This window comes from Pseudopipra pipra, chromosome 6 (assembly GCF_036250125.1).
Source record: "Pseudopipra pipra isolate bDixPip1 chromosome 6, bDixPip1.hap1, whole genome shotgun sequence".
NCBI lineage: Eukaryota > Metazoa > Chordata > Aves > Passeriformes > Pipridae > Pseudopipra > Pseudopipra pipra.
This window is the reverse complement of record NC_087554.1, coordinates 585,310-610,510: the sequence shown is the minus strand read 5'-3', so window position 1 is coordinate 610,510 and position 25,201 is coordinate 585,310. Positions and strand designations below refer to the sequence as shown.

The following is a 25,201-nucleotide window of genomic DNA, read 5'->3' as shown; positions in this document are numbered from 1 at the left end:
TGGTACGTCCCGCGCATGCGCCGCGGCCCCGAGCCCGCCATGTCTATGTCCCGCTGCTCCGCCCCTCCCCGCGCGCGCATGCGCGCCTCCGTTCCCGGGGCGGGGCGCGGCGGGGCGGTGGCCAATGGCGGGCGCGCTCGGCGCGCACGCGCGCTCGGGTCGGCCCCGCCCCGCCCGCCCGGAGCCGCCGCCGCCGCCGCCGCCGACCGTGCCCGGAGCTGCCGCGCGCGGCCTCCCGCCGGTGAGTCACGTGGGCCGCGAGCACCCCCCGCACCGCCCCCGCCACCGCCGCGCTCTCTCCTCCCCGGCCCCGCCGCCGCTCCTCCCGCGGCGGCCGCCCCCGCGCGCCGCTCGGGCCGTGCCTCCGGTGAGTCCCGGCAACACCCCCCCACCTCCCGGGCGGGTACCGGCCCCTCACTCCGTCCGTCCGCGGGTGTCCCCGTCCGCGGCTTCAATCCCCGCCGCGTTCCGCACGGCCGACCCTGCCCCGATGGCCGCCGGTGCCTCTGCACGGGAGCGCCGCTTCCTCCTCCTCCTCCTCCTCGTCCTGCCCCGCCGGCAGCGGGCCGTGCTCCGCCGTGACCCGGGGGCTGGGGCCGGGAACCCGCCGGGGGACGCGCTCGCTGCCCCGCAGCCGGGCCCGCCCCCGGTGCCCCCGGGAGCACCTTCCCCGCCGCGTTCCGCGCACCGGCGGCGCGGTCGCGCCTCCGCGGGTTTTTGGGGTGAGCCGGCGCGGCTCCGGCCCGGCCTCTCCTCGCGGTTCCCCAAATCCCCCGCCCCGCGGATTCCCGGCCGCGGCGTGCCGCCGGTTCGGGAGGGGATGGGCTGCCCCCGCGTCCCCCGCGGCTCCGGGAAGTGGTTCCCCCGGACCTGCCGGCTCCCGCCCCGGCACAGAGCTGGGTCTGGGCGCTCGGCAGGCAGGATTCTCTGTACCGGGGTGGGTTTGGGCGGCGTGAAGTGCCACCAGGGCCTTGTCTCGATCGGGGCAAGGAGAGTTGATCTTGGAGCCTCTTCCTGGGCTTAATCCAGTTATCACCTTCCTTCCCTCGGGCCCAGGCGCTGCTCTAGCAGACGTTTATTCCCGTTGGTTCCCGAGGCCATGAGCCCCGGCTGGAGATGGAGAGGGGGGTGATTAGGGGGGGTCTGAGGGGACACCCTGAATTCCCCTGTGAGGGGCCTGTTTGGGGACACTCCCACCTGCGGCTGTGCCCGGTGTGTTCTGGCACAGTGACAGGAGCCTGGGTCTGTATTTGCTCACTGTGGGGCCTGGTGGGACACGGCCCCGATGGACGAGACCTGTTTCCTCCTGCCTTGCCCATCAAATGGGGCTAATCCCGCGTAAAGCAGCGGGATGGGCCAGGGAAGGAGGATGGGAGCGGCGTAAGCCCCGAGCAGGAGATAAGCACAGAGTGATTCCAGCCTTCTGGCTGTCTGCAGTGGAATATTGGTCCATTTTCCGTGTTCATCCCCCTTAACACCCCTGTACATCTACCTGGGTGTGCAGGATGCAGCAGTTCCACCAGAAGCCCCGGTGTCCAAACGCACGTTGCTGTGCGTCCTCCTTTGGAACTGAAAGCAGGAAAGTGTCCCCAAAACGGGGCAGGGGCTCCTGTTTGCACACAGGGCGGGGACCACAGTGGAGCCTTGTGCTGGGGGGCTGCGGTGGGGCAGGTTTGGGAACGTTTCCGCTCTCTCTGATGGATTTTGGAGTGTTAAACCTCAGTGGTAGGTGAGAGCTGGTCGTGCAAGGACAGGGGGAGCAGAAGGAGCTGCAGAGGGAGGAGGGAGTCTCCTGGTGCCGGGGCTGAGCACGCGGCGATCTCTGGAATGGCTCCGCGGAACTCCCGGGCGCAGCCGATCAAAACAAAAGTGGGAACAGGTAAAGCACATCCCGTCTCCGGCGCAGCCCTGGATCTGCCCTGTCTGGGAGTTGCCTCACGTGGAAGGAATTGTTTGTGTGTTTGCCCTGCGCCATGGGAACTCTGGCTGGATCGGGGCAGGTCGGGAGCTGCGGATCCCAGCGGGTGACGCAGGTTTGGGAGCCGGGAACCGAGAGGGAACTCTCCCCTCCCCGTGCTGTGGGTCCCGGTTGGTGGTGTGGTTAATTCCCGGGTGTATTTCCTCCTTCCCAGGCAGGAGCAGAGCGAGGAGCCGCGGGGACACGAGGAAGGGAAGGTTGGGAGCTGGGGCACACGGGTTCCCTCACCCCTCGTGTCCTGTCTCAGGCCTCGGAAGGGCCGAGCCACGGAGCACCACGGCTGCGTCGGGAAAGGCTGGAGAGGGGCTGCAGCAGATGAGCAGAGCGGGGTGGGAAGCATGGAAGGAGGAGCGAGGAACAAGGGGCTGGAGGAAGAGGAGGAAATCAAGGAGACTTTGCAGGGCCTTGACCCAAGAAAAGGAGATGCAGGCTCGGAGAAGTGGAAGGTGGCAGCAGTCGCAGTTGCACGCGTCCCGAGGGAGGGAACTGGGAATTAAAGGAAATCCCCAGAAAGGGAGATGAGGGAAACAGGAGCAGCTCCCCTGTATGAGTGCAGGGAAGCCCTGGAGATGAGCGCTCCAGAGGTGGCTGAGCAGAGCAGGACTGGGAAAATGCTCTGAAAGGGGAATGCTAGGATGGGAAAATAGGTGGAATTTCTGTGGGAGAGGGAAGGGGAGTGAGCAGTGACAGAGGCACTGGGGGAGGAAGGAGCAGGGCAGGTCCAGAGGAGCAGGAGAGGAGGAGTTGCTGGGCTGGAAGTGGCAGAGGGAAAGGAATGGGAGCCCGTATATGTCACGTGGAAATGAGATGAGCTGAGGACTCTTTGGAGCAGGGAATTTTGTGAGTGCCCTTTGTGGATGGGGACAATGTGGCCAGAGAGACAAAGGGCTTGGGGAGAAGGTGCAGGGAAAGGAGGGGTCAGTAGACCAGAGGTGGGCAGCTTGCAGGGCTGGGAAGGGGAGTGGCTGGGGAGGAACATGTGTGTTTGGGAGAGAATCAGTGGGAACGTGGCCTGGACTGGTGTCATCTGTGGGAATTCGGGGTGGATTTTCCTTGAGTTTCTCCTGGGCACCCTGGGGACTGCAGAGCAGAGATTCTGGCACACTGGGCTGGGCTTCTGCCCTGGCCTCTGTGGCAGGGCTGGGGGGCTCTGAGGGGGTCTTGCCATGCCGTGGGGATCAGGGAGACATTCCCAGAGCTGTGTCGTGGCTCTGGGAGTCGGGATGGGCTCGGCAGCCTCCTGGTGAGTGGTGGAGTTATTCCAGGCACGAAACAGGGACGCATTTGCATCGGATCTCGCTTGGGTGTCACTAATTACAGCACTTGGGACTTTCCCCCAGCTCAGGTGGCCTGTCCCACGGGTACCTGATTCCACGGGGAGCTGGCTCCGGCACCTCTGCAGGGATCACCCCCATGGGAAGCACTGGAGCACCTGGATCTTGGGGTGGAAGGGCCGAGGCAGAGCAGGGCCGCCAGGGGAGGGTGGAGATCTCCAGAGGGAGGAATATCAGGGAACACCCCCTTCTGCTTGGCAGGCTCTGTTTGAGCCCGAGGTGTGGCTGTGCCTCCCTGGCGGAGCGTTCAAAGGGCTGGGAGCAGATTGCTCCTGCTAAAGCAATCAGCCGTGCTGCCGGCCCTGAACTTGCGACAGCCCATCCCTGGAATTGCTGATAGCCCATCCTGGAATTGCTGTCGGCCCCTGTCGCAGGGCTGGGCTCTGTGGGGTGCTGGGCTGTTCCCCAAACCCTGTGTAGGGGCTGGTGGGTGCTTTCCCCAAAGCCCAGTGGGCGCAGAGCGGGGCTGGGAAGCTGCAGCTCTCCGGGGAGCTCTGTCCCTGCCACGGGGAAACAGCTTTCCCTGGTGTTACTGGAGCTGCTGCCAGGTGAAACCAGCACATTCCCGGCTGGTCGGAGCATCGTCCCTGCATTTCCTCCCCGTCCCAAGGGCAGTGAAACCTTGGGGTGGGAAGTTGAGCTCGGGTCCTGCGGAGGACGGGCCGTGAGTCAGCCGGGGTGGCTGGGACTGGACCCAGCTCACTGTAACACATCCTTGTCATTAAAACGTGCCTTTTTGATGTTGGGCTGCAGCTCTCCCGGCCTTCAGCCACGTTTGGTCAGCACCAGAGTGTTCCCTGTGTGTCCACCCCGAAGGAAAAGCTTGGGGAGGCGGAGAAAGGTGGAAGGAGGAAGGCAGGGAGACGCTGGGCTCTGTTCAGACCTGGGCAGAGGCAGTGAGGGGAGGGTGGGTGACAAGCAGGAACTGGTGGGATGTGATTGATGTGGGATGGGCTCGTGGCTGTTTGGGGCTTGGGACAGCTTGGGGCCTCCTGCTCCCGTTTCCAGAACAGTTTGGTTTTCCTGTTGTCCGTGGCACTCCCTCCTGCGTCCCTGTCATCAGCCAAGGGTGGCAAGTTCCCAAGGGCACCCTCAGGCACTTGGGGCTGCCCAGTGAAAAGCCAGCTGTCCTTCACAGAACCATGGCATCCCAGGATGGTTTGGGTTGGAAGGGCCTCCAGTTTCACCCCCTTACTTCCTAGTGGACGCCTTCCACTATCCCAGGTTGCTCCAAGCCCCATCCAGCCTGGCCTTGGACACTTGCAGGGATGGGGCTGCCACAGCTTCTCTGGGCAACCTGTGCCAGGGCCTCAGCACCCTCACAGGGAAGAATTCCTTCCCAATATCCCACCTAACCCTGCCCTCTGGCAGTTCAAATCCGTTCCCCCCTGTCCTGGCACTACAGTTCTTGATGAATCCAGAGCTGCAAAAGCCATGTCCGGTTGAGGGAATGGTCTTTTCCATGGGCCTCTCCCATCTCCTACCCTCCAGGGAAGGGGATGAGACTCCTGGATGTCTTTTCCTCTTGTGATCTCCACCCCTGTGTTAAGTCCTGGAGCTTCTGCTCAGCCTCTGCACCTCAGGGAGCCAGTGCTCGCTGGCGCTGGGATTTGAGCAGGAGCTGCAGGAGGGAATTTGTGGGGTCCCTCCACTCCTTCGGGGCTCAGGGTGGTTTCCTGGGGGGGTCACAGAAGGGGTAGGGACTGGGGAGCTCGCTGGCCTCTCCCTGGGTGTTCACACATGGCTCTGTCCCTTCTCTTGCCATAGTAATTCCTGCTGTTATTTCTTTTTCCAGGTGAGCCGTGGCGTGCCAGACCTCAAGTTTTAATGGTTTTTATGTAGCTTTTTTTTTTTTTTTTTAAAAGAAGACGAATGGATGAATGAAGAAAGATTTTATTGAAGGAAGGGGAGGAAAAAATGAAGCGGTTTGGAACAAACTGAGATCTTCCCCCCGCACCGCCCGGGCCATGGGTGAGACAGACCTGCTCAGCACCCTTGGGTGTCTGCTGGGGTTGTAAAGGCGCTCCCTGAACGCCCCCTTCCAGGTCCCCCCACTTCACCTGCTGGGAAATGGTCGCTGCCGAGAGGATTTAATGCCATTCCTGTCGGTTCCCAACCGCCGAGTGGATACCGAGCCCGTGGAAGGGCCTGGGGCTTCGGGAGAAAGGAGCAAGTAGGAAAACCCACAGCCTGCCAGACCTTCCCCTCCGCCCCCCTCGAAAGAAAGGATTTACAGCTCAACCTTGCACCAGCTGTTCCTCGGCTTTAACAGACAAGAGAGAAATAAATAAAATTAAACGGCCACCGCCAGCCAGCCCCGGATCCCGGTGAAATCAGGGAGAGTGTTTCCGTGACCCCTCCAGCGAGGGGAGGAGGAGGAGGAGGAGGCACGGCAGCCGAGAGGAAGCCGGGCAGATTGCTTGGAGACCACCCCCTCCTCCCGTGCAGCACCGGGGGCTGTGGCACCGCAGAGGAGGCAGATTAAAAAGGAGAAGTGGCTTCCCTGAGGCCCCCGGAGCGGCTTTTTCGCAAGGAGTTTGCTGATCCCGTGCTCTTCCCGGGGTGCTGGCCGGGTGGGAAGCCTGGGGAATCCCCTCCCCTGGGAACCTTGGCTGCCTGTTTCCTGACAGAGAGCGAGGCTCACGAGGGCTCCCGGCATTCCCACTCTGTTTTAAACTCAAATCCCCCCGCTCTGCTCTGAATTTTTGATGGTTTTAAACCTCCTCCCCTGCGCCCGCCAGCTCTTGCAGGGCAGGGCGTAGGGTGGGCTCCTCTCCTGGGCCACCAGCTCCAGAGACTTGTCCGGATTATCCGTCCAGGTCGGAGCTTGGCCTGGGAGCGGGCGCGGAGGCCGGGAAGGGGTCGGCCCCTGTCCCCCTCCCCTTCTCGTCCTGCTCTGACTCCCGCGGGGCCTGGGCTATGCTGCGGGGCGGACCCCCCACCACAGCTCCAACATGCCAGCAGCCTCTGGAAAGAGATTCAAACCCAGCAAGTACGTCCCGGTCTCCGCTGCTGCCATCTTCCTAGTGGGAGCCACCACCCTCTTCTTCGCCTTCACGTGAGTCCCGGTGGAGCGGGGAGGGCTGGAGGGGGCGACAGGGGACCAGGGGACGTGGGGAAATAGGGAGAGGGGTTGGGACTTCCTCCCAGAGGGAAGGGGGATGTCGTACTCCGGGTGATGGAGTGGCCTGGTGGCCCTTGGAGCAGCAGGACCCCCGTGTCAGTCAGTTTTCCCCAGCTGGGGATCCTGGTGAGGCACCGTGTCACCACTCAGCTCCAGATCAGCGGGGCTGGACGCTGGTTTGTGACCTGTGGGTGGAAAGCACCTGGATCACTTTCCCTTTTTGTGGCCAGTCAGGGTGGATTGGTTGGGCCGGGGCAGGATCCATGTTATTTTTGGAGCTTTGTAATCGATTTGTGAGCCACAAAGGAGAGTTCAGGGAGGAGAACTCTGCCCCCTGCACGGATCACTGGCTGTCGGTGTCAGCCCTGCCCTGGGCAAACAAGGGTTCAGTGTCCCTGGAGAGGGCCCGAGGGGGTGGCCAGTGGGTCACCAGGGCCGTGGGGGTCCGCCAGGTGGGAGATGGTACTGGCTGCTGGGGAGTCGTGGGGATGTCCCTGGGCTGCTCCCTCCTGCAGGGCCTCCCTGCCCCGTGCCACGTGCTTTAGTGACATGCCCTGGGGGTGGCAGGTGGGGGGGCAGGACCTGGGGGTGTTGAGGAGGGGGCCAGGCTGCTGTGCCAGCTCTGAGCCCGGGAGGGAGCCAAGGCAGCCAAGGCAGGGTGTGCCGGGCAGGAATGGTGTGCCAGGCAGGAAAGCTGGAGCGTGGCAGCCGCACCAGCTACCAAATCCTGTCCCTGTGGTGGGCTCTGAGTGGTGATGTGTTTGGGGTCCTGGCTGGTGGGAAGGGGGTGCACCATCTGCTCCAGGAAGCCTCTCCTGCTCCCTGGGGTTTTCCTGCTGGGGGTCAGCTGGAGCTGCAGGAGGCTGAAGGGCTGGGTGTGGTGGCTCCTGCCACTCCCTGTGATGGTGGTGGGAAGGTCACTGTGGCTTTGGCACCTGGGAGCCACTGGGCAGTGACAGGGAAACTTGACAGCTGAAGGGGAGAGTGGGTTTGGTTCGCCCTGTCCGGCTCGGGTGCAGCTGGTGGTGTCACTCAGCACGTGTGGCCGTCCCCTGCTGGGACACCGAGCGGTCACCCAGCTCCCAGGCTCCAGGTTTGGCCGCTCCAGGCTGCCAGACGCCTGCGGAAGTCGCTGGCTGTGCTCCCGCTCCAGAGGGATGAAGGAGAAGCGGGGGGAGCGGGCGATGCCCTCTGCACCGTGCGTGACACCCCGTGTGCGACCTGGGAGGGACAGCCTGCCTCTGCAGCCGTGCTTTGGGGGGCCCTCCAGGCAGCTGGACCCCCAAGCCCATCCCGGCCCCGGGCTGTGGCAGCGCCGGGAGCAGCCGCTTATCAGCAGGGGGTGAGAGGCAGCCGGAGCCGGCGCCGCGGAGCAGGTTTGGCCAGGGCAGCAACAGCTGGGCAGGTCGCTGTAATTACAGGTCAGCGGTGTTGTTTAACCTACTTGAGAACAGCCCGTGAAAGCCCGGGCACGGCGCTCACACGGGGCTCAGCCGCTGTTCCCTGGGAACAGCCTGGCGCTGGAGTGGGGTGGCAGGGACATGGGGCCCGGGGTTTGCCTCCTGCACGGTTCCGAGGGCCAGGGTGAGCCTTGCCCGCCTGGACCAGGACAGCTGGAGCAGCTGCCAGCTGCCCTGCTCGCTGTTGGCATCCCACCTCAGGCTCATCCTTTGGGAAGCGCGGTGGAAGCTGGGGAGGGGTGTTCTGGGAGGCCTCCCCCAGGCAGGGAGCAGGCAGGGCTCAGCACGGCTCTCCAGGCTCCGGCTGCGTTACTTCCAGCACATCCACTGGACGCCTTTTGGTCCGTCCAGGATTTGTGTCTCTGGGCCAAGAACTCTCTTTAATTGATTAATTTAATGAGGAGCTGCTGCCGAGCACGTGGCTGTGGAAATGAGCCGAGGCCGGCTGGGCTGGAGGGGGGGCAGTGGGAGAGGGGATGTTCCTGCCTTTCTCTGGGAGGAGCGAGGGTCCCAGGCTCGCTGGGCTCTCAGAGAGGTGCTGATTTAGGATGGAAACTCCCTCGTGGGGTCCATTTGTCCATTCCTTCATCTCCCTGCTGGCCAGTCCCAGCTCCTGGTGTGGTTGGTTATCAGGCTCCCTGTCCCTTCTGGAGCCAGGACACGGACTGGTGCCATTGGGAAATGGTGCTGTGTGCGCTCCCAGTGGGACCCAAACTTGTAGGAGGGTCATGGCGTGCAGGGATCGATCGTGTTGGTGCCAGGGCCTTGGAGAGCCGGAGGGAGGAGAGGCGTCCTGGGAATGGCTGTGCTCCAGGAGAGGGCAGGGGATGAGGGGCTGTGGAGGGGACGAGGAGCCAGCAGGGAGGGACGGGCTTCTCCAGGCATGACTGGTGGCAAAAAGCCTGTCTTGCATCCAGGTGTGACTCAGGGTGCCCGAGGTTCCCAGAGTTCTCTCATGTGCTGCCAGGGACAAGTCCCGACAGCTCCTCTGGCGATGGGCGTGTTGCATCCCGGTCCAATCCCGAGGGGGAACCCGATGGGTGCTGCGGGACCTGCGTGGCTGTGATGGCGAGGAGCCTCCCTCCTCCTCCTCCTCGTCTTCCTTTTCCTCCTCCTGCTCCTGAGGAGCTGGCGCCCACTCTCCCCGGGGCCGTCCCTGGGGTCGAGGCAGGGCCTGCAGCCCCACGCTCTCTGTCCGGGAGAGCAAAAGGCCAGGAGCACCTCGTGCTCCCAATAAGGAGGTTCCCTCAGGGATGGGCAGCACCTTTGCTCCCTGTGGAGGACCCTGCTCCCTCCTGTGGGTGGGGTTGGTCCCGGGAGGTGACTCCCTGGCTTTGTGGCCACTGGCTCCGTGGGGATTCCTGTCTCCCGCAGCACGGGGGTGCCTGGGTGTGGGAGAGCCGGGAGGGCAGCGGGCTGCTGGGGAGGAGACCCCGGTGTTGTGCTCATGACCAGGAATGCTGCACCCCAGTTCTTCCCTCTCTGCCTGCCCCAGAGCTTTCCAAGGCAGCTGGATCTCTCCCTGTCTCTCGAGGATCCAGGCCGTGTGCTTGGCTTGGCCTGGCTGTTGGCTGTTCCCTGTGCAGGATGGTTGCCCAGCCACAGGCCTTCCTGGCTCCCCTCCATCTCTTTCCAGCAAAGGTTTGGGCTGGGATTTCCCTTCCTGGAGAGAGGAGCTCCTTCCACAGGGTTCCTGGAAGGGCATTTGCTACTTTTAGGGCTCCTCTGAGGCTCCTGCCCCTCTCCCTCTGGCAGAGAGCAGAGCTGGGGAGCTCAGCTCAGGCATGTGGGGTCCTTGGCTCTGGTGTGTTCTTCTCACTCTCCACAACTCCTTGACAGGAGGTTGGAGCCAGGGGGGGTCGGTCTCTTCTCTCAGGGAAGAAGCTATGAGACAAGATTGCTTCAGATTGCAATCAAGGTTGGATATTAGGGAAACTTTCCTCATGGAAAGGGTTGTCCAGTCCTGGAACAGGCTGTCCAGGGCAGCAGTGGAGTCACCAGCCCACTGGTGGTGTTCAAAAAACACCAGTGTGGATGTGGCACTCGGGGACATGGTTCAGTGGTGGCCTTGACAATGCTGGGGGAACAGTTGGACTCTGTGATCTTGGAGGGCTTTTCCAACCTGAGCACTTCAGTGGTTCCGTGACTGTGTGATTCTTCCCTCGCTCAGGTTGTGGCCTGTTGCTGTCACGTAGGTCCTGTGCCTCCAGCACTGCTCTCCCAGGGTTTTGGAGCACGGATCGGAGAGGGCTCCTCCTCTCCAGCCTGTCCCAGCTCTGGAGAATCCTCCTGGCTGGCTTCCAGAGGAGGCAGCAGGGCTGGCAGGGCCAGTGCCAGGCTTGGAGCCGCTCCCCAGCCTGGAGCAGAGCTTGGGGTGACACACTGGGAGATGCTGTCCCGATACAGAGCGGGAAGGCAGCGCCCGGCGTGCCCGGGAGGGCAGCTCCTGAGGAAGGGGCTCTGGTGGGAAGATGGTTTGCAGGAGCAGCCTGGTCCTGTGTGTGGGGCCTGGAGGTGTCCCAGAGGAAGATGAGGAGGAGGAGGAGTGTGTGGGTGTCAGAGCAGGGCTTGGCCCCGCTGTGCTGCTCTCAGCGCTCTCCCGAAGCCAAGGGTCTGCCTTCCCACTCTCCTGCTGCACCTGGATGGGGACAGCCTTGGCCTTGGCTTGTGAGAGCAGGTCCCAGTGATGGTTCCCACCCTCCCCGGGGCACAGAGCCGTGCCTGGTGCTGGGAGCGCCCTGCCCACCTCACCCTCTGCGCTACCAGGTGTGTGCCGGGCAGGTGTGTGCCAGGCAGGTGTGTGCCAGGCAGGTATGCCCAATCCTCCACCCCCTGCCACATCTGCCCTGCCCGGGGCAGCCCCTGCCCCTCACCCGGGGCTGCCCTTGTGCCCTCCCCGGGGCCCTGGCAGCCCTGCACTGGGGCCAGAGCCCCGCCCCAAGGGTTTGTTCCCAGCTGGAGCCTTGCCGGCGCTCCCGGGGCTGCAGTGACAAGGACAGGGGCTGCCTGGCCGCCAGTGGGACCCGTCCCCGGGGGTGGTGGTGGAGGAGGGGACGGGCCCAGTGCCTGCCCCTTGACCCCAACCTGCGGGGGATTACGGCGCTGGCACCATATGTCGCCCTGCCCGCCCAGCCCCGCGCTGCTCCGGCCACCCAAATCCATCGGCACTCGGCGCGGCAGGGGGAAGAGAGGGACAGATGCTGCCCTAGATCTGCGGGATTAAATCCCAGCAGCAAAGCAGATTAGGGAATTACGCTGGCGCCTCCGAGGGGGAAGCCCGCTGTCCTGAGCGTGCTGCCTGCTGGGGCAGGAGGGAGCAGGGTGATTCCCTCCTGGAGGAGCTGGGCGCTGGTTGGGGTCCCAGTGTCCCACCAGAGCTGTCTCTGGGTTGTGAGGAGCAGGAGCAGCTCTGGAGGCACCGGAGCTGGCGCTGGTTTCGTGTCCTCTCACAGGTCCCCTCTGTGCCCCGTGCAGCTGGTGGGGCACAGGGAGGGCAAAGTGCAGGCATTTTCTGGTGGATCTGCCCCGTGCCAACAGCCTGGCTCTCCCTGTTCCCGCCACGGCTGCTCCGTGTGTCAGTGGGATCCCGAGGGGCTGTGGGCACAAGGGGCGAGTGGGGGTTTCGCTCCCTGATGGATGATGCCTGGAGCCATCCCACCGTGCCCTCAGGGTGCTTCCTGGGCTGCAGAGGTGGCCCAGGCACAGCTCCGGTTTGAGTATGGGGGGCACTGGGTGGAGCCATAGGGACATTGGGGGGGTCCAGGAGGTCTCACTGCTGCTGTGCCCGCAGGTGCCCGGGGCTCAGTCTCTACGTCTCCCCCATCATCCCCGCCTACAATGCCATCGTCTTCCTCTTCGTGCTCGCCAACTTCAGCATGGCCACCTTCATGGACCCGGGCATATTCCCACGAGGTGAGTCCGGCTCCGACCAGCCAGGGTCTTGGGTGGAGCTGCCTCCTTGCGCCCTTCCTCTGAGATAAAGGGCATTTCTGGGTCCCAAAAAGATGGTGGAGAGCTCTCCTCGCCCTGCCCGGTGGGATCAGGCAGTGACATGGATGCCAGCTCCGGGTTCAGCACCCCGTGTCGGGTCCCTGGGGCTTGGGTGGTGTCGAGGTTGTAGGGCAAGGCTGGGGAGAGCCCCCCAGGCTGTGTTTGGGGGTCCCTGTGCCAGGTGCCAGCAGGGCAATGCCGGGTGCCTCCGGCTGGGGCAGGCAGGGTCTGGCCATGCCCTGACGCGTGGCCGTGCCGGGGTGTCCCCACCAGCTGAGGAGGACGAGGACAAGGAGGACGATTTCCGGGCCCCGCTCTACAAGACGGTGGAGATCAAGGGCATCCAGGTGCGCATGAAGTGGTGCGCGACCTGCCGCTTCTACCGCCCGCCGCGCTGCTCCCACTGCAGCGTCTGCGACAACTGCGTCGAGGTGAGGAGCTCCCGGGGCCTCCGCCGTGCCCGGGGCAGGGCAGGGGAGCCCTGGCAGCACCCCCTCACCGAGCCCTCCCACCTTCCCCCGGCAGGAGTTCGACCACCACTGCCCCTGGGTCAACAACTGCATCGGGCGGCGCAACTACCGCTACTTCTTCCTCTTCCTGCTGTCGCTCACCACGCACATCATGGGGGTCTTTGGCTTCGGGCTGCTCTACGTGCTGTACCAGGTGGAGGAGCTCTCCGGCGTCCGCATGGCCGTCACGTATCCTCCCCACGGGCCACGGGCCACGGGCGGGGGGCGGTGGGGGCGGGGGTTGGTGGGTTGGTGCGGTGCCGAGCGGGGCTGCGGCTCCTCCTTAGCTGGCTGTGGCAGGATGGTGGTGATGTGCGTGGCCGGGCTGTTCTTCATTCCCGTCGCTGGCCTGACGGGGTTCCACGTGGTGCTCGTGGCCAGGGGCCGCACTACCAACGAACAGGTAGGGCCCGTGGGGCTACGGTGAGGCCACCTACGAACACATTTTGGGGCTTCCCCAGAGCAGGGCGGATGTGGATGGGCTGGATTGAGGCAGGGGGAGGCCCCTGAGCTGGAGGGGCAGAGCACAGGTTGCCTGAGGGGCAGCCTGGGGTTGGGGGTGCTGCCAGAGGATGGAGCCGGGCGGGCACTTCTAGGGGGCGGGAGGCGAAATCAGGGAGACCTTTTCCCCTCCAGGGTATAGTTGAACACTTAAACAGGGACCAGGATAAGGGAGAGGATCTTGGAGTATCTCTGTCCTTGGAGATTGTCCTGAGGCTGCTGGACAAACCCTGGCATGGCTGGCTGGGCCGAGCCCCCCACGGTCCCTGCCTGCCCCGAGGCTGTGACGCTTCTTTACCCTGCAGGTAACGGGCAAGTTCCGTGGGGGTGTCAACCCCTTCACCAACGGTTGCTGTAAGAACGTCAGCCGGGTCCTCTGCAGCTCCCCGGCCCCCAGGTGAGCCCAGGCAGTGCAGGTACCCCTGGCCCCCATCACACCCGGCCCTGGCGCCCACAGGGAAACCACCAGGCCGTGACCTTCCTCCCGCCCCCTCCCCAGGTACCTCGGGCGCCCGAAGGCCGAGCAGACGGTGCTGGTTAGACCCCCCTTCCTGCGGCCCGAGGTGTCGGATGGTCAGATCACCGTCAAGATCATGGACAACGGTATCCAGACAGAGCTGAAGAGGACGAAGGTGAGGAAGGTGGGGACCAGCGCTGCCCGCGCTGGGGCCCTCCACGGAGCCCAGGGGTGCGAGCCTGCATCTGTGAGTAGAGAACCGAGTGAGCCTGGTCACGTCCCTTGTCCCCCCTCCGTGTCGTCTTGTTCCGTGTCCCCACGAGACGGAAACCGTGTCCCTCCCATGTGGCAGTGGCCACATGAGGCTTTGCCCTTCCCGGTCCCGTCCTTCCCCACGCAGCACCCTTTGGAGGTCCCCCCTCCTTGGCACTTCCAGCCCCGAGCGCAGTCTGTCGGATGGCCCGGGGGGCGGCGAGAGCCCCCAGCACCGCTGCCCACTGCCTGCCCACTGCCCACTGGGGGGGCTGAGCCCTCGGCCCCCTCTGACCCCCCCTGCGCTTTGTCTCTGCAGTCCAAGGGGAGCCTGGAAGTGACGGAGAGCCAGTCTGCTGACGCCGAGCCGCCACCCCCACCTAAGCCCGACCTCAGCCGCTACACGGGCCTGAGAACACACTTAACCCTGGCCACCACCGAGGGTAAGGAGGGCACCAGGGCCCCGGCAGCCGCTGGGAAGGGAGCCCAGGGCTGTGCCAGGCAGGCCAGGAGCCAGGGCCGTAGGCGGCTTTAACAGGCTGCAGGGCAGACCCGGAGCACATCGGCACCGCCGCACTTCCCGGGCCGCCGCGTGCGGCCCCTCGTGCTTGGAGAAGCCTGCGGGACGCTCACAGCCGGAAGGCCGAGCCGGCGCGGCGCTGCCCGGAGCCGCGGGGAGCTGTGCCTTGCAGCCACCAGGGAGCTGTGCCTTGCAGCCACCGCGCTGCTGGGACGGAGGAGGCGAAGCGGTGGCGGGCCCGGCTCGGCGGCACAGCGCGTCTCGGCCGGCTCCCGCGTGGGCTCGGCCAGAGGTGGGATGTGACGGGCAGAGCCTGTGGCAGCTGCTTCCCACAGCGGCTGGAGACCCCACAGCTCTCCCGGCCCCGGCTGGGCTCCACCGCCCAGCCCCGCTGCCCACCGAGGGCTGCAGTGTGTGTGTCCCTGGGGGGAGCACCCTGGCACCCCCGTGCAGTGCACCCTCCCGGGGTGTCACCCAGCCGGGGCTGCCGCAGGGGCGTGGAAGTGCCAGCCCCACACACGTGGCTGTGGGGACACCCCTTCATCCCGCTCCGTCTCTCCCGCCCTGCTGCGCCTCCCCTCCAGCCCGTCCCTCCCTCCCCGGTCTGTCCGCCCCAGGCTCGGAGCCGGTTCTTGGGCAGGGAGGGCAGGGCTGGGCGCGTTCCTTCCCCACAGCCCTGGGGAGCTGCTGCCCCCTGAGTGTGCCCCTCTCTCTCGGTGCAGACAGCAGCCTGCTAGGCAAGGACAGCCCCCCGACTCCCACCATGTACAAGTACCGGCCCGGCTACAGCAGCAGCAGCAGCTCGGCGGCCCTGCCCCACTCCACCAGCGCCAAGGTAAGGCTGGGCCCAGTGTGGAGGACCAGCCCCGAGGGGATGGTGTTCCTGGTGTGGGATGGGTGTCCAGAGCTCTGCAGAGACCCTGTTATTGTTCTGTGGGTGACTGCTGTCCCTCTGCCCCTCAGCTGAGCCGAGTGAACAGCCTGAAGGAGCCCAACTCCATCTGCGAGAGCGGCCACAAGCCCAGCTACCGCTCGGAGCCGAGCCTGGAGCCCGAGAGCTTCCGCTCGCCCACCTTCGGCAAGAGCTTCCACTTCGACCCCCTGTCCAGCGGCTCCCGCTCCTCCAGCCTCAAGTCGGCGCAGGGCACGGGCTTCGAGACGGGCCACCTCCAGTCCATCCGCTCCGAGGGCACCACCTCCACCTCCTACAAGAGCCTGGTGAACCAGACGCGCAACGGCAGCCTCTCGTACGACAGCCTGCTCACGCCCTCCGACAGCCCTGACTTCGAGTCGGTGCAGGCGGGCCCGGAGCCCGACCCGCCCGTGGGCTACACCTCGCCCTTCCTGTCGGCCCGCATCGCCCAGCAGCGAGAGACCGACCTGCACGGCCGCTTCGCCGGCGCCGCCTCCCCCAAGCACGCGGCACCCCGCGAGCCCTCGCCCGTGCGCTATGACAATCTCTCCCGCCACATCGTGGCCTCCATCCAGGAGCGGGAGAAGCTGCTGCAGCAGCCGCCGGCCCCGGGCCGGGAGGAGGACGCGGGGCTGGCGGACTCGGGCATCCAGTCGACGCCGGCCTCCAGCAACGCCCCCCGCACCAGCTCCTCCTCGGACGATTCGAAGCGCTCGCCGCTGGGCAAGAACCCGCTCACCCGCCCGGCCCTGCCCCGCTTCGGGAAGCCCGAGCCCCCCCCGGCGCTGCGGGTGCGCTCGCTGGGCTCCCCCGACCAGCCCGCCGCCCCCCACCTGGGCAAATCCGTGTCTTACAGCAGCCAAAAAACAGCCTCGCAGGCTGGCGGCCCCGAGACGGAGGAGGTGGCCTTGCAGCCCTTACTGGCACCAAAGTGAGTATGGCGCAGGCACAGCGGGGCCTGTGGGGTGGGACCCTCACCCTGCAGGGAGGTGACTGCTCAGTGCCCCCCTGCCCAGTGCCCCTCCAACCCCCTGGGGCAGCAGAGAGATGCTGCAGGTTGCCTGAAGAAAGGCAAAGGAAATCCTCCTCCCAGAACTAGAGCTGGTGCCCCCCACAGCTCCTTGGTCACCCCCCCAGGAGCTGGAGTGGGCTATGAGTGCTGGGGGTCCCTGGGGAGGGCAAGAGAAGTCCTCCTCCTCCTCCCGGAACGGAGTTGGTGCCCCCCACACCTCCACAGGCCCCTCGGGAGCTGGAGTGGGCTGGGGGTCCCTGGGGAGGGCAGGGCTGTGGCTAAGGGGAGCCGTCCCCGCTCCTGACCCCGTGTCCGTCCTTCCTTCCTTCCCCGCAGGGACGAGGTGCAGATGAGAACAGCCTACAGCAAGTCCAATGGGCAGCCCAAGAGCCTGGGCTCGGCCCCGCCGGGCCCGGTGCCCCTCAGCAGCCCCACCCGCGGCGGCGTCAAGAAGGTGTCGGGCGTGGGGGGCACCACCTACGAGATCTCGGTATGAGGGGCAGAGCCGCTCGCCCCCTCCCCTCCTCCCCGGCGGCCCCCAGGGACGCGCTGCCGGACGCTTGTGGACTCCCGGGGGAGCCGGGCGGGGGCACTTCCCCCTGCCCTTCCCTTCTCCACCCCCTGGGCCGCAGGGGCTGGCACACACCCTCGGGGGGGGGGCTGTGGGGATAAAGGGAGGGGGGGGCTGCAGCCCCGGCACCGCCTCGGCTGCGCCAGCCACTTGTGGGCCTTGTGCAATCACCCGCTCGCCTGGCGTGGTAGGAACGGATTGTTTTTAAACCAGAATACTTTTTTTTATTATTATTGTTACGGATTCTATTTTTTTTCCTCTTTCCGAGTTACCAGGTGTGTGTATATATAAATATCTATATATATAAATATAAATATTAAAAAAAAAAAAAAAAAAAGAAGAAGAAGCAGAAATTATATATCTTACCCAGAGAGAGAGAAAGAAACTACCCCATTCCCTGCCTGGGGGTCTGTGCCCCCCCCACCTTGTCCCCATCCCCAAAGGAGGGATGTGGGGCCTCCAGTGCAGGTCCTGGGCATCGCTGTCCCACCCGCAGCAGGGCCACAGGGCTCTGGGGTGCCAGGTGCCCCTCTGGGTGCCCTATCCCAAGGCCTCAGATGCTCTCCCCCCTTGGTCCGTCGTGTGCGCAGCCTCCAGCCCCCCGGGGGCCCACAGACAAGGTAGGACAGGGGCAGCCCCCTCCCCACACCCCCAGCCCCAGCCCCTCATGGACTCCAGCCTCCCCCACCCACGGTTTTTGCTCTTTCTCCCTTTCCCTGAGGGCTGTGGTCGGGGCGGGGGGGGGGGTCAGTGTGCGGGTGTTGGTTTTGTTGCCTTTTTTTGTTAATGATTCCGATGGGGGTTTCTCGCTGTCACAGGGGTGTTTTTATTTCCGTTTGCTCGGGGAAGAGGCAGGTCCGTGGGGCACATCCCCGGAAAGCAATATTTTTTCTCATCACATGCCAAAAAAAAAAAACCAAACACCGCAGCCAAGGAGCCCCGTGCTCCCCATCCCCTGCCCTGCCTGGGCAAAGCCGTGGCCCCGCAGGCACTACTGGACTCTTTTCTCTACGGCAACAGCTCCCGTGGCCCCGCAGAGCCACGCCAGGGTTTTTTTATTATTATCAGCCATTTTAAAAACGAGGAATAAAAGGATATTTAATGAGCCACCCCGGGGCCGTGCGTGTGCTTTGTTTGGCGTCCAGGGATGGAGGAGCTCCTGTTCCTTGGGGGTCTCAGCCTTCCCCATCCTGAGGTGGGGAGAGGGAAGGAGGCCTGGGGATAGCCAAGCCCAGCTGCTCCTCGGGCTGCTTTTGGGCAAACTGCTCCCACAAAAGGTAAGGATTTTCCAGGCATGGGGAAAGCTGCTCCAGGGAAGGTGTGGCAGGTGCTGGTGAGGCTCGAGATCCGGAGGAGGGCTGTGGTGTCTCTGTGACTGCTGCTGGAGATCCCGGTGCCCGCGGCAGCTGCCACCTCTGCGCAGGGACACGGTGCCTCTCCAGGGGTCCCCCCTGTCCTCAGCAGGCCTGGGAGGTGAGGGCCAGAGCAGGACAGGGCCAAAGCCAAGGTAGGAGCCAGGCTGAGAGCCAGGGCAGGAGCTCAGGGTGGTGCTGATGGCGCACACTCCAGGGAGCCCTCACTCAGGGCTGCTCCCCACGCCGTGATGGCCGAGGGTCGCAGCAGCTGTGACCCCCAGCCCCTCCCCAGAGCTGAGACTTTAGTTCAGAGGTAACTAAAAAACAGGCCCCGACGCTCCAGGGTCTTCTGGTACAAAAGCCCGAGGTCAGCACCCGCAGAGTCTGTGCCTCCGGTCCCAGGGGGCTGTGGGGGTGTCCTCTCTGCCGGGGGGGGTGGACAGGCCAGCCCAGTGCCCCTGCCCAGGGTCAGCCAGGGCCATTGGCCAGGGGGTCCCCGGGGCAGTGCTGGGGTGGTCTCACCGTAAGCTGCTGCTGGCCTGGGAGCTGCCCACGCCCGGGTGCTCCGGGCTGTGCCGGTTCTGTGGAGGAAGGACAGACAGAGCCCCTGAGAGCTGCTGGGCAGCAGCCTCCCAGGGACACACGGGCTGGGAACTGGACCCCGGCTCTCCCTACCCACCTTCTTTTTCTTCTTCTCTTTCTTCTTCCTCTTCCGCTCTGGATCCTCCTCTTTTTTCTTCTTTTTCTTCTTGTGGTCGGAGTCTGAGGGGGTTTCTGGGGAAGCAGAAGTGCCGGATGAGCCGAGGCTCCGGCAGCACTGGAGGGGAGCGGGGGTGGCTGTGACAGCCCCTTACCTGGGGGGACGGGGTCCTGCGTGCGGCTCTGCTTGTGCTTGTGCTTGTTCTTCTTCTTAGGGGGCTGGATGTGCATCAGCCGGCACTGCTCGGGCAGCTGCGGACAGAGGGGGCCGGTCAGGCCGGGCTGGGCCCCTCCCACCCCCCTCCCACCTGCCAGCCCCGGACTCACCGGGCCGGCGTGCAGGCGGAACCCGGTCAGCATGGCCCCCGTGAGGGGCGTGAAGGAGCTGCCGCAGATGGGCGGCTTCTCGATGAGCGAGCGCAGGCTGCTGCTGTCGTGGGAGCCGGGCAGGTCGATCATGCCGGGCAGGTCGGGAAGGAAGTTGCTGAGCTTCTCCTTCACCTTCTTCCCACAGAACTTGTTGTAGGCGTGCTCCAGGTTGTAGTGCGTGATGAGGTTAGTGCTGCCCGTCAGCTCCGTGGTGCCTGTGCAGGAGGGGATGGCGAGGGGGGGAATCGCCCTGCCGGGGCATCGGGACCCCTCGGCCTTGATCCCCACCCCTGCCAAAGCCCTGGGATCCCCCTGCCCTGCCCTGCCCCGGCCCCGGGACCCTCGGCCCCTCCGCCCACCCGTGCCCAGGACCCCCGTGTCCTGTTCCGGCCCAGCCCCGGGGACCCCTCGCCGACCACTTCCCCCGGGGCCGCGCGCCGCTTGGCCCCGCCCCCCCGCGCGCTCATTGACCGGTCGAGCCGTCAGTTCACCCCACGGCCGCGCTGATTGGTCGAGCGCGGCGCTCGCCCCGCCCCTGCGGCCCGCCCGCACCTGGCAGCTCCCGTAGCAGGTAGAAGGGGCCAGCGGCGGCCTTGCGGGCCGCGTCCTCGCCCGGCGGCGGCGCGGCGGCGGCGGCGGGCGGCGGCGCGGCCCCGGCGCCCGGCGGCTTGGCGGGCCCGAAGCCGAGCGCGGCGGCGGCGGCGGGCGGCGGCTCGGCCGCGCCGAACAGCGCCGAGAAGTTCTCCATATTCCCGGCGTGCCCCGCGCGGGGCCGCCCCGCCCCGCCATTGGCCGAGCGCCGGCCCCGCCCCTGCGGCCGTTGCTAAGGGAGACTCATTCCGGCCTTCTGATTGGCGGCCTCTCTCTCTCTGTGTCCTCCCTCATTGGCCCGCGGCGCAGGGGAGCGCCCGGCTCGCCGCTCACCATTGGCTGACTCTGCGAGGCCCCGCCCCCCGCGGGGCAGTGGGCGGGGCGCAGGGAAGATGGCGGTGGTGGCACCGCTGCTGGCGCTGCTGTGGGCGCTGCCGGGGCTGTGCCGCTGGCTCGCACGGCCCTACTACCCGCTATCCGCGCTGCTCGCCGCCGCCTTCCTCATCGTGCGCAAGGTCCCGCCGCTCTGCCGCGGGCTGCCCTCGCAGCGGGAGGATGGCAACCCCTGCGACTTTGACTGGGTGAGTCGGCGCGGCCTGTCCCGCACCCCCGGCCTGTCCCGCACCCCTTGGCTCCCCTCCTGCCCGCGCAGCCCCTCGGCCCGACTGAGGGAGGGGGTGCCCCGTAGCCCCTGTTGTTGCTCTGCCGGTGCCCTCCCATGACCCAGGGGGCCGCCGGGCACTGGCCGAGCCCGTCGCCGCGGGGCAGCCCCTTCTCGCTGCTTCCTCCCCGAGACGCGGGCTCTGGCAGGGCCTGGCGCGGGCGCAGGCTCACGCTGTCCCCTCTCTGTGCCAGCGGGAGGTGGAGATCCTCATGTTCCTCAGCGCCATCGTCATGATGAAGAACCGGCGCTCCAGTGAGTCGGGGGGGGCACAAGGGGCTGCTTACGGGGCTTCCTCTAAGGAGTAGAGTGGGATGGAATCTGGAGCACCAGATCCAGCCCTCCCTCAGGATCCCCCCCCAGCCTTCTCGGGAGGGGGATCTGGGCCCCGTCCCTTCATCCCTCCATGCCGTTTGCAGTCACCGTGGAGCAGCACATCGGGAACATCTTCATGTTCAGCAAAGTGGCCAACGCCATCCTGTTCTTCCGCCTCGACATCCGCATGGGGCTGCTCTACCTCACGCTCTGCATAGGTGAGCCCTGCTGGGGCCCTGGGGCAGCCCTGGAGCCCCCAGCCCAGCCTGTGCCCTGCCTGTGCCCCCGGGAGAGCCCCCTTCTGCCCCCGGGTGACCCTCACAGCTGGATGGGGCTGTGGGTGTGCAGAGTATCCCTGGGGGGACATCTCCCTGCCCCAGGCTCGCTGCGTCCTGCCTCTGGGCCAGAGGAGCCCTGGCCCAGCCTCAGCCTGGCTCTGTGGGCTCAGAGTGCTGTCCCTGCAGTGTTCCTGATGACCTGCAAGCCCCCTCTGTACATGGGCCCCGAATACATCAAGTACTTCAGCGACAAGACCATCGATGTGAGTATCCCCCCCATCCCTGGGGTCTTGGGGGGCTCTGCTCTCCTCCCCCTCACCCTGAGCCCCTGCCCCTGTGGCAGGAGGAGCTGGAGAGGGACAAGCGGGTGACGTGGATCGTGGAGTTCTTCGCCAACTGGTCCAGTGAGTGCCAGTCCTTCGCCCCCATCTTCGCCGACCTCTCTCTCAAGTGAGTGGTGCCCGCCGGGATCTCGGGGGGTCGCGGGGGCTGTGGTCCCCCGTGTCCCTCCCAGCTCTGTGTCCCTTCCTGCCCAGGTACAACTGCCAGGGGCTGCAGTTTGGGAAGGTGGACGTGGGCCGGTACACACGGACGTCAGCACCAGGTGTGGGGGACGCGGCCTGGGTGGCAGGGCCCACCCCAGGGCGGCCCCTGTGACCCCCTGGCCCCCTTGGGCCACCCGGGGCTCACCGTGGGCCTGTCCTACTGCAGGTACAAGGTCAGCACCTCGCCCCTCACCAAGCAGCTGCCCACCCTCATCCTGTTCCAGGGGGGCACGGAGATCATGCGGCGGCCGCAGATCGACAAGAAGGGCCGGGCCGTGTCCTGGACCTTCTCTGAGGTGGGTGGGACCTTCCTGGCCTGTGCCTGGGAAGGGAAGGGGGCCATGGGGGTCCCTGAGGGTGCTGATGCTGCCTCTGGGCCACAGGAGAACGTGATCCGGGAGTTCAACCTCAACGAGCTCTACCAGAAGGCCAAGAAGCAGTCGAAGCCGCGGGAGGAGGGGCCCGAGGAGGCCCCGCCCGCGCCCGCAGCCGCCGGGCACCCCGAGGGGGAGACCAAGAAGGACAAGTAGAAGCTGCCCTGCGCTGTCGCCCATCACCACGCCGCCATCACCCTGGTGGCACCGGCCTCGCCCGGCCCTGCCCGGCGCCGCTCTCTGTGGGGGCCGGTCCCGGCCGAGCCCCGGGAGAGTGGCAGGGCCCCCCGGCCCGGTGCAGGCAGGGCGGTAGGAGGGGCCCCGCCTCGGTTGTAACGCTCGCTCTCTCTCATCGCTGACAATAAACGGTCCATGCGGTGCCCGTGTCCGGTGTCCCGTATCCCAGTGTCCCTCGTCCCGTGTCCCGTGTCCCGTGTCCCGGTCTGCAGGGGGTGGGGCTTGCCGACGAAGGCGGGGCCGATGCAGACGCTTCGCGCTCTGATTGGCTGGTGCGGGCGCGGGCGGAACCAGAGGCTCTTCCGGCCACGCCCCCTCCCGGGGCGCGCGCTCCCGGCACGTGGCCAGCGGCAGGTAGGGCCTGTTCCCCCCCTCCTTTCCCCGGGAATCCCCCCCCCCCCCCGTTTCCCTTCTCCCTTCCCTTCCCTTCCCACCCACACGCCGTGGTGGCATCCCTGGGGACCCCCTTCCCGCCCCCCTCAGCAGCATCCCAGCAGGAACGCCCCTTTTTCCCCCTATGGCGCATCGCCGGGAACCGACCCTTCCTGACCCCATCCCGAGGCAGGGTCCGCGTGGGCGGGGGACACCGGCGTCCCTAGAGTCCCTCCCCCCCCCCCCAGCGGGATCCCCGGGACCCCGCTCCCCGCGGTGGGACCTCGGCGTAGCCCCCGCCACTCCGGCTCTCGCAGGATGGCTCCCCGCGGCAGGAAGCGCGGGGCCCGGCAGCCCGCGGCCTCCGAGGCACCGGAACCGGCGGAAGCCCCGCAGAAGCGGGCGCGGGCCGAGGCCCAGGACGAGGGCAGCCCGGGGGGCACCGGCCCCCGCGTCGTCATCGAGCACTGGTGAGCGGCCCCAGTGCCGGGCGGGGGGTGGGGGGAGGCCCTCGGGCTGCCCCCCAGGGCGCTGACCCCCGTTGTCCCCACAGCAAGAGCTGACGGGTGTACGGCCGCAACGCGGCGGCGGTGAGCGAGGCCCTGCGCGGGGCCATCGCCCACCTCGCCGTGGACATCAACCCCCGGCCGCCGCGCAGGAACAGCTTCGAGGTGTCCCTGGTGAAGGAGGACGGCAGCAGTAAGTGCTGGCCCGGGGCGGGGGCGGCGGGGGCTCCCCGGCCCCCCTGACCCGGTCCCCCTTCCCTCCCCAGCCGTGGAGCTGTGGAGTGGCATCGCCAAGGGGCCCCCCCGCAAACTGAAGTTCCCCCAGCCGGAGACCGTGGTGGAAGCCCTGAAGAGCAGCTTGGCATAGGGACGTTGCCCAGGTGAGTGGGGAGAGCAGGGATGGGATGGGACGGGATGGGATTCGGACCAACCTCCCCCCCCACACAGCCCAGCCAGGACCGGCACCTGCGGCACGAGCGTCCATGAAGAGGCGAGACCAACTGGGGGGCACTGCCAGCCCCAGTCCCGTCCCCGATGCTGCAGCTCTGCCACGGCCGGACCCCTGGCTCCCCCCACGCCCCCTTGTTCCCTCCAACCTCCAATAAAGCTCCACACCCCACAGCACAGCTCCAGCCTTTTATTCCAACGATGCAGAGACCAGGGGGTGCAGCCCTGAGCAGCAGGCAGCAGCGGGGGGCAGAGCCAGCCCTAGGTGAGGACATCCACCTCCTCATCTGACTCGGAGGAGGGGCAGGGCCAGAAGCAGACTGTGCCTGCGGGCAGGAACTCCACTGTGCCCACATCCACCTCCTCCTCCTTCTCAGGGTCGCCTCCAGGGAACGCCTGCCCACAGCCCTGCTGGGGTGCAGGGGGCTCCCCACCCTGCTGCCTACAGGCTGCACAGGAGCTCTGCCAGGGCGGGGACTGCCCGCTTCCCAGTTCACCCACGTCCAGGGGTGGCTGTGCTTCCGTCGCCCCCACATGGCCCACTGGCACCGTGGGAGAGGCGGGCGGGGGCTGCGTGTCCTGCACCACCTCCCAGCACCCCCTGCTCTCCACCTTCCGCAGCCTCACCCGCCTGATGGGGCTGAGGTGTGTGGGCCCCAGAGAGCACGGCTGTCCCTGGGGGGACACCCCGGTGCTCCCAGGGGGAATGTTGGCACCGCTGGGCGCAGCCCTGTGGAGCAGCGTGGCGGGGGAGCCCTGCTGTGGGGAGCACAGGCAGGAGCGGTTGAGCTGCCGCTGGGGTCCCAGCCTCACCAGGCGTCCCCCCTGGAGCTGCAGCGCCTCCAGCTCGGTGATGCGGAGGCGCCGGGCAGCCGCCAGCACCTCCTGCACCTCCTCCTGCGCCACCTCCAGCTCGGCCGTGTAGAAGAAGCGCACGAGCTTGCGCAGCACCCCGATCTTCAGCCCCGCCAGCTCCAGCACCACCCTGCAGCCCCGAGGGGGCAGCTCCGGGCCCAGCTGCTCCATGAAGAAAGGGCTGCAGACGGAGAGGACGCTGCAGTGGGCCACCACCGCCTCGCCTGCAAAGCAACGGCGGCTGTTACTGCCCTGCAGCCCCTTCTCCTCGCCCCGATCCCTCCGGGGGGGATGGGGGTCGCAGGGACCCCCACGGGCGGTGTCGCCCGCTCGCCACTCACCCTCAGCCCGCAGCACCACGTCGCAGAACACGTCCGCCCGCTCCTGCTGCTGGTGGAGGAGCTGGAAAGCCGCGCGCAGGAGGCGGGTGCTGCGGTACCGCAGCGGCGGGGGCGCTGGCACAGAGCCCATGGGTGGCCTGCGGGGACACACGGTGCGGCATCGGCGACTCGGGCGCTCGGGCACCTGCTGTGCTCTGCGGGCCGTCCTGGACGGTCCGGGGCTGGAATTGCGAGTGCAGCAAAGCTCCGTGTCCCCCGTGACCCTTCCCCGGACCTCACCGGGTCCCCGCAGCACCGGGCCGGCGACACTGCGGCCGCTTTGGAGCCGCCGCGGCCCGAGAACCCCCCACCCCGCCCCGAGCCAGCCGCGTACCTGCCGAGGGAGGGAGGGTGGGCGGGCGCGGGACAGCGCCGGAGGCCCCGGGGCGTGTGCTTGCGATCCCGAGCCCGGCAGTGGCCGGGGAAGTGGCCCGGGAAGTGGCCCGTGGCCGCCCTCGCGCCCTCCGCCTCGCGTGGCGCCGCCGCCTCGCCCCGCCCCGCCGCGCCCGCCAGCCAATCGGCGCCGGCCGAGCGCGCCCCCCCCGGCCAATGGCGGCGCGGCGGGGCGGGGCGTGGCCATGGCGGCTCTGAGGGAG

At 66.7% G+C, this 25,201-nt stretch overlaps 5 protein-coding genes across 5 annotated transcripts; 3 read left to right on the top strand and 2 right to left on the bottom strand.

Moving 5' to 3' along the window:
- The first annotated feature begins 151 nt into the window (after positions 1-151).
- Positions 152-17,730, top strand: ZDHHC5 (zinc finger DHHC-type palmitoyltransferase 5). The gene is made up of 12 exons (XM_064659832.1): positions 152-241; positions 5,108-6,370; positions 11,687-11,808; positions 12,160-12,317; positions 12,412-12,584; positions 12,696-12,798; positions 13,202-13,293; positions 13,396-13,528; positions 13,925-14,048; positions 14,848-14,960; positions 15,089-15,969; positions 16,387-17,730. The coding sequence occupies exons 2-12, from the start codon at positions 6,267-6,269 to the stop codon at positions 16,544-16,546; spliced, it is 2,163 nt and encodes a 720-aa protein (XP_064515902.1). The 5' UTR covers positions 152-241; positions 5,108-6,266; the 3' UTR covers positions 16,547-17,730.
- Positions 17,424-19,830, bottom strand: MED19 (mediator complex subunit 19). Its single transcript, XM_064659919.1, has 5 exons — positions 19,597-19,830; positions 19,003-19,259; positions 18,831-18,927; positions 18,656-18,750; positions 17,424-18,557 (listed from the first exon to the last, which is right to left on the bottom strand). Exons 1-5 carry the CDS (start codon positions 19,790-19,792, stop codon positions 18,495-18,497), a joined length of 708 nt encoding a protein of 235 aa, XP_064515989.1. The 5' UTR covers positions 19,793-19,830; the 3' UTR covers positions 17,424-18,494.
- A 162-nt stretch (positions 19,831-19,992) lies between these two features.
- TMX2 (thioredoxin related transmembrane protein 2) lies at positions 19,993-22,194 on the top strand. The gene is given in 9 exon segments (XM_064659909.1): positions 19,993-20,216; positions 20,491-20,551; positions 20,716-20,829; positions 21,076-21,152; positions 21,233-21,339; positions 21,426-21,474; positions 21,477-21,493; positions 21,601-21,730; positions 21,818-22,194. Coding segments are annotated over 9 exon segments (891 nt in total). The 5' UTR covers positions 19,993-20,027; the 3' UTR covers positions 21,965-22,194.
- Positions 22,195-22,309: 115 nt separating this feature from the next.
- SELENOH (selenoprotein H) lies at positions 22,310-23,544 on the top strand. The gene is made up of 5 exons (XM_064659932.1): positions 22,310-22,399; positions 22,735-22,887; positions 22,971-23,116; positions 23,190-23,303; positions 23,371-23,544. Exons 2-4 carry the CDS (start codon positions 22,736-22,738, stop codon positions 23,288-23,290), a joined length of 399 nt encoding a protein of 132 aa, XP_064516002.1. The 5' UTR covers positions 22,310-22,399; position 22,735; the 3' UTR covers positions 23,291-23,303; positions 23,371-23,544.
- Positions 23,545-23,546: 2 nt separating this feature from the next.
- BTBD18 (BTB domain containing 18) lies at positions 23,547-25,185 on the bottom strand. The gene is made up of 2 exons (XM_064659757.1): positions 24,567-25,185; positions 23,547-24,449 (listed from the first exon to the last, which is right to left on the bottom strand). The coding sequence occupies exons 1-2, from the start codon at positions 25,183-25,185 to the stop codon at positions 23,632-23,634; spliced, it is 1,437 nt and encodes a 478-aa protein (XP_064515827.1). The 3' UTR covers positions 23,547-23,631.
- Between the last annotated feature and the right edge of the window lie 16 nt (positions 25,186-25,201).

Bases quoted from the DNA above. Each gene is read 5' to 3' on its own strand.
- BTBD18 (XM_064659757.1), bottom strand. From the start codon at position 25,185: ATGGCCACGCCCCGCCCCGCCGCGCCGCCATTGGCCGGGGGGGGCGCG. The intron at 24,450-24,566 runs GTGAGTGGCGAG...GTTGCTTTGCAG, and splicing joins CGTGGTGCTGCGGGCTGAGG to GCGAGGCGGTGGTGGCCCAC.
- ZDHHC5 (XM_064659832.1), top strand. From the start codon at position 6,267: ATGCCAGCAGCCTCTGGAAAGAGATTCAAACCCAGCAAGTACGTCCCG. The intron at 12,585-12,695 runs GTATCCTCCCCA...TGGCTGTGGCAG, and splicing joins GGCGTCCGCATGGCCGTCAC to GATGGTGGTGATGTGCGTGG. The intron at 12,799-13,201 runs GTAGGGCCCGTG...TTTACCCTGCAG, and splicing joins GCCGCACTACCAACGAACAG to GTAACGGGCAAGTTCCGTGG.
- MED19 (XM_064659919.1), bottom strand. From the start codon at position 19,792: ATGGAGAACTTCTCGGCGCTGTTCGGCGCGGCCGAGCCGCCGCCCGCC. The intron at 18,928-19,002 runs GTGAGTCCGGGG...CTCTGTCCGCAG, and splicing joins TCCGCCTGCACGCCGGCCCG to CTGCCCGAGCAGTGCCGGCT. The intron at 18,558-18,655 runs GTGGGTAGGGAG...CTTCCTCCACAG, and splicing joins AAGAGAAGAAGAAAAAGAAG to AACCGGCACAGCCCGGAGCA.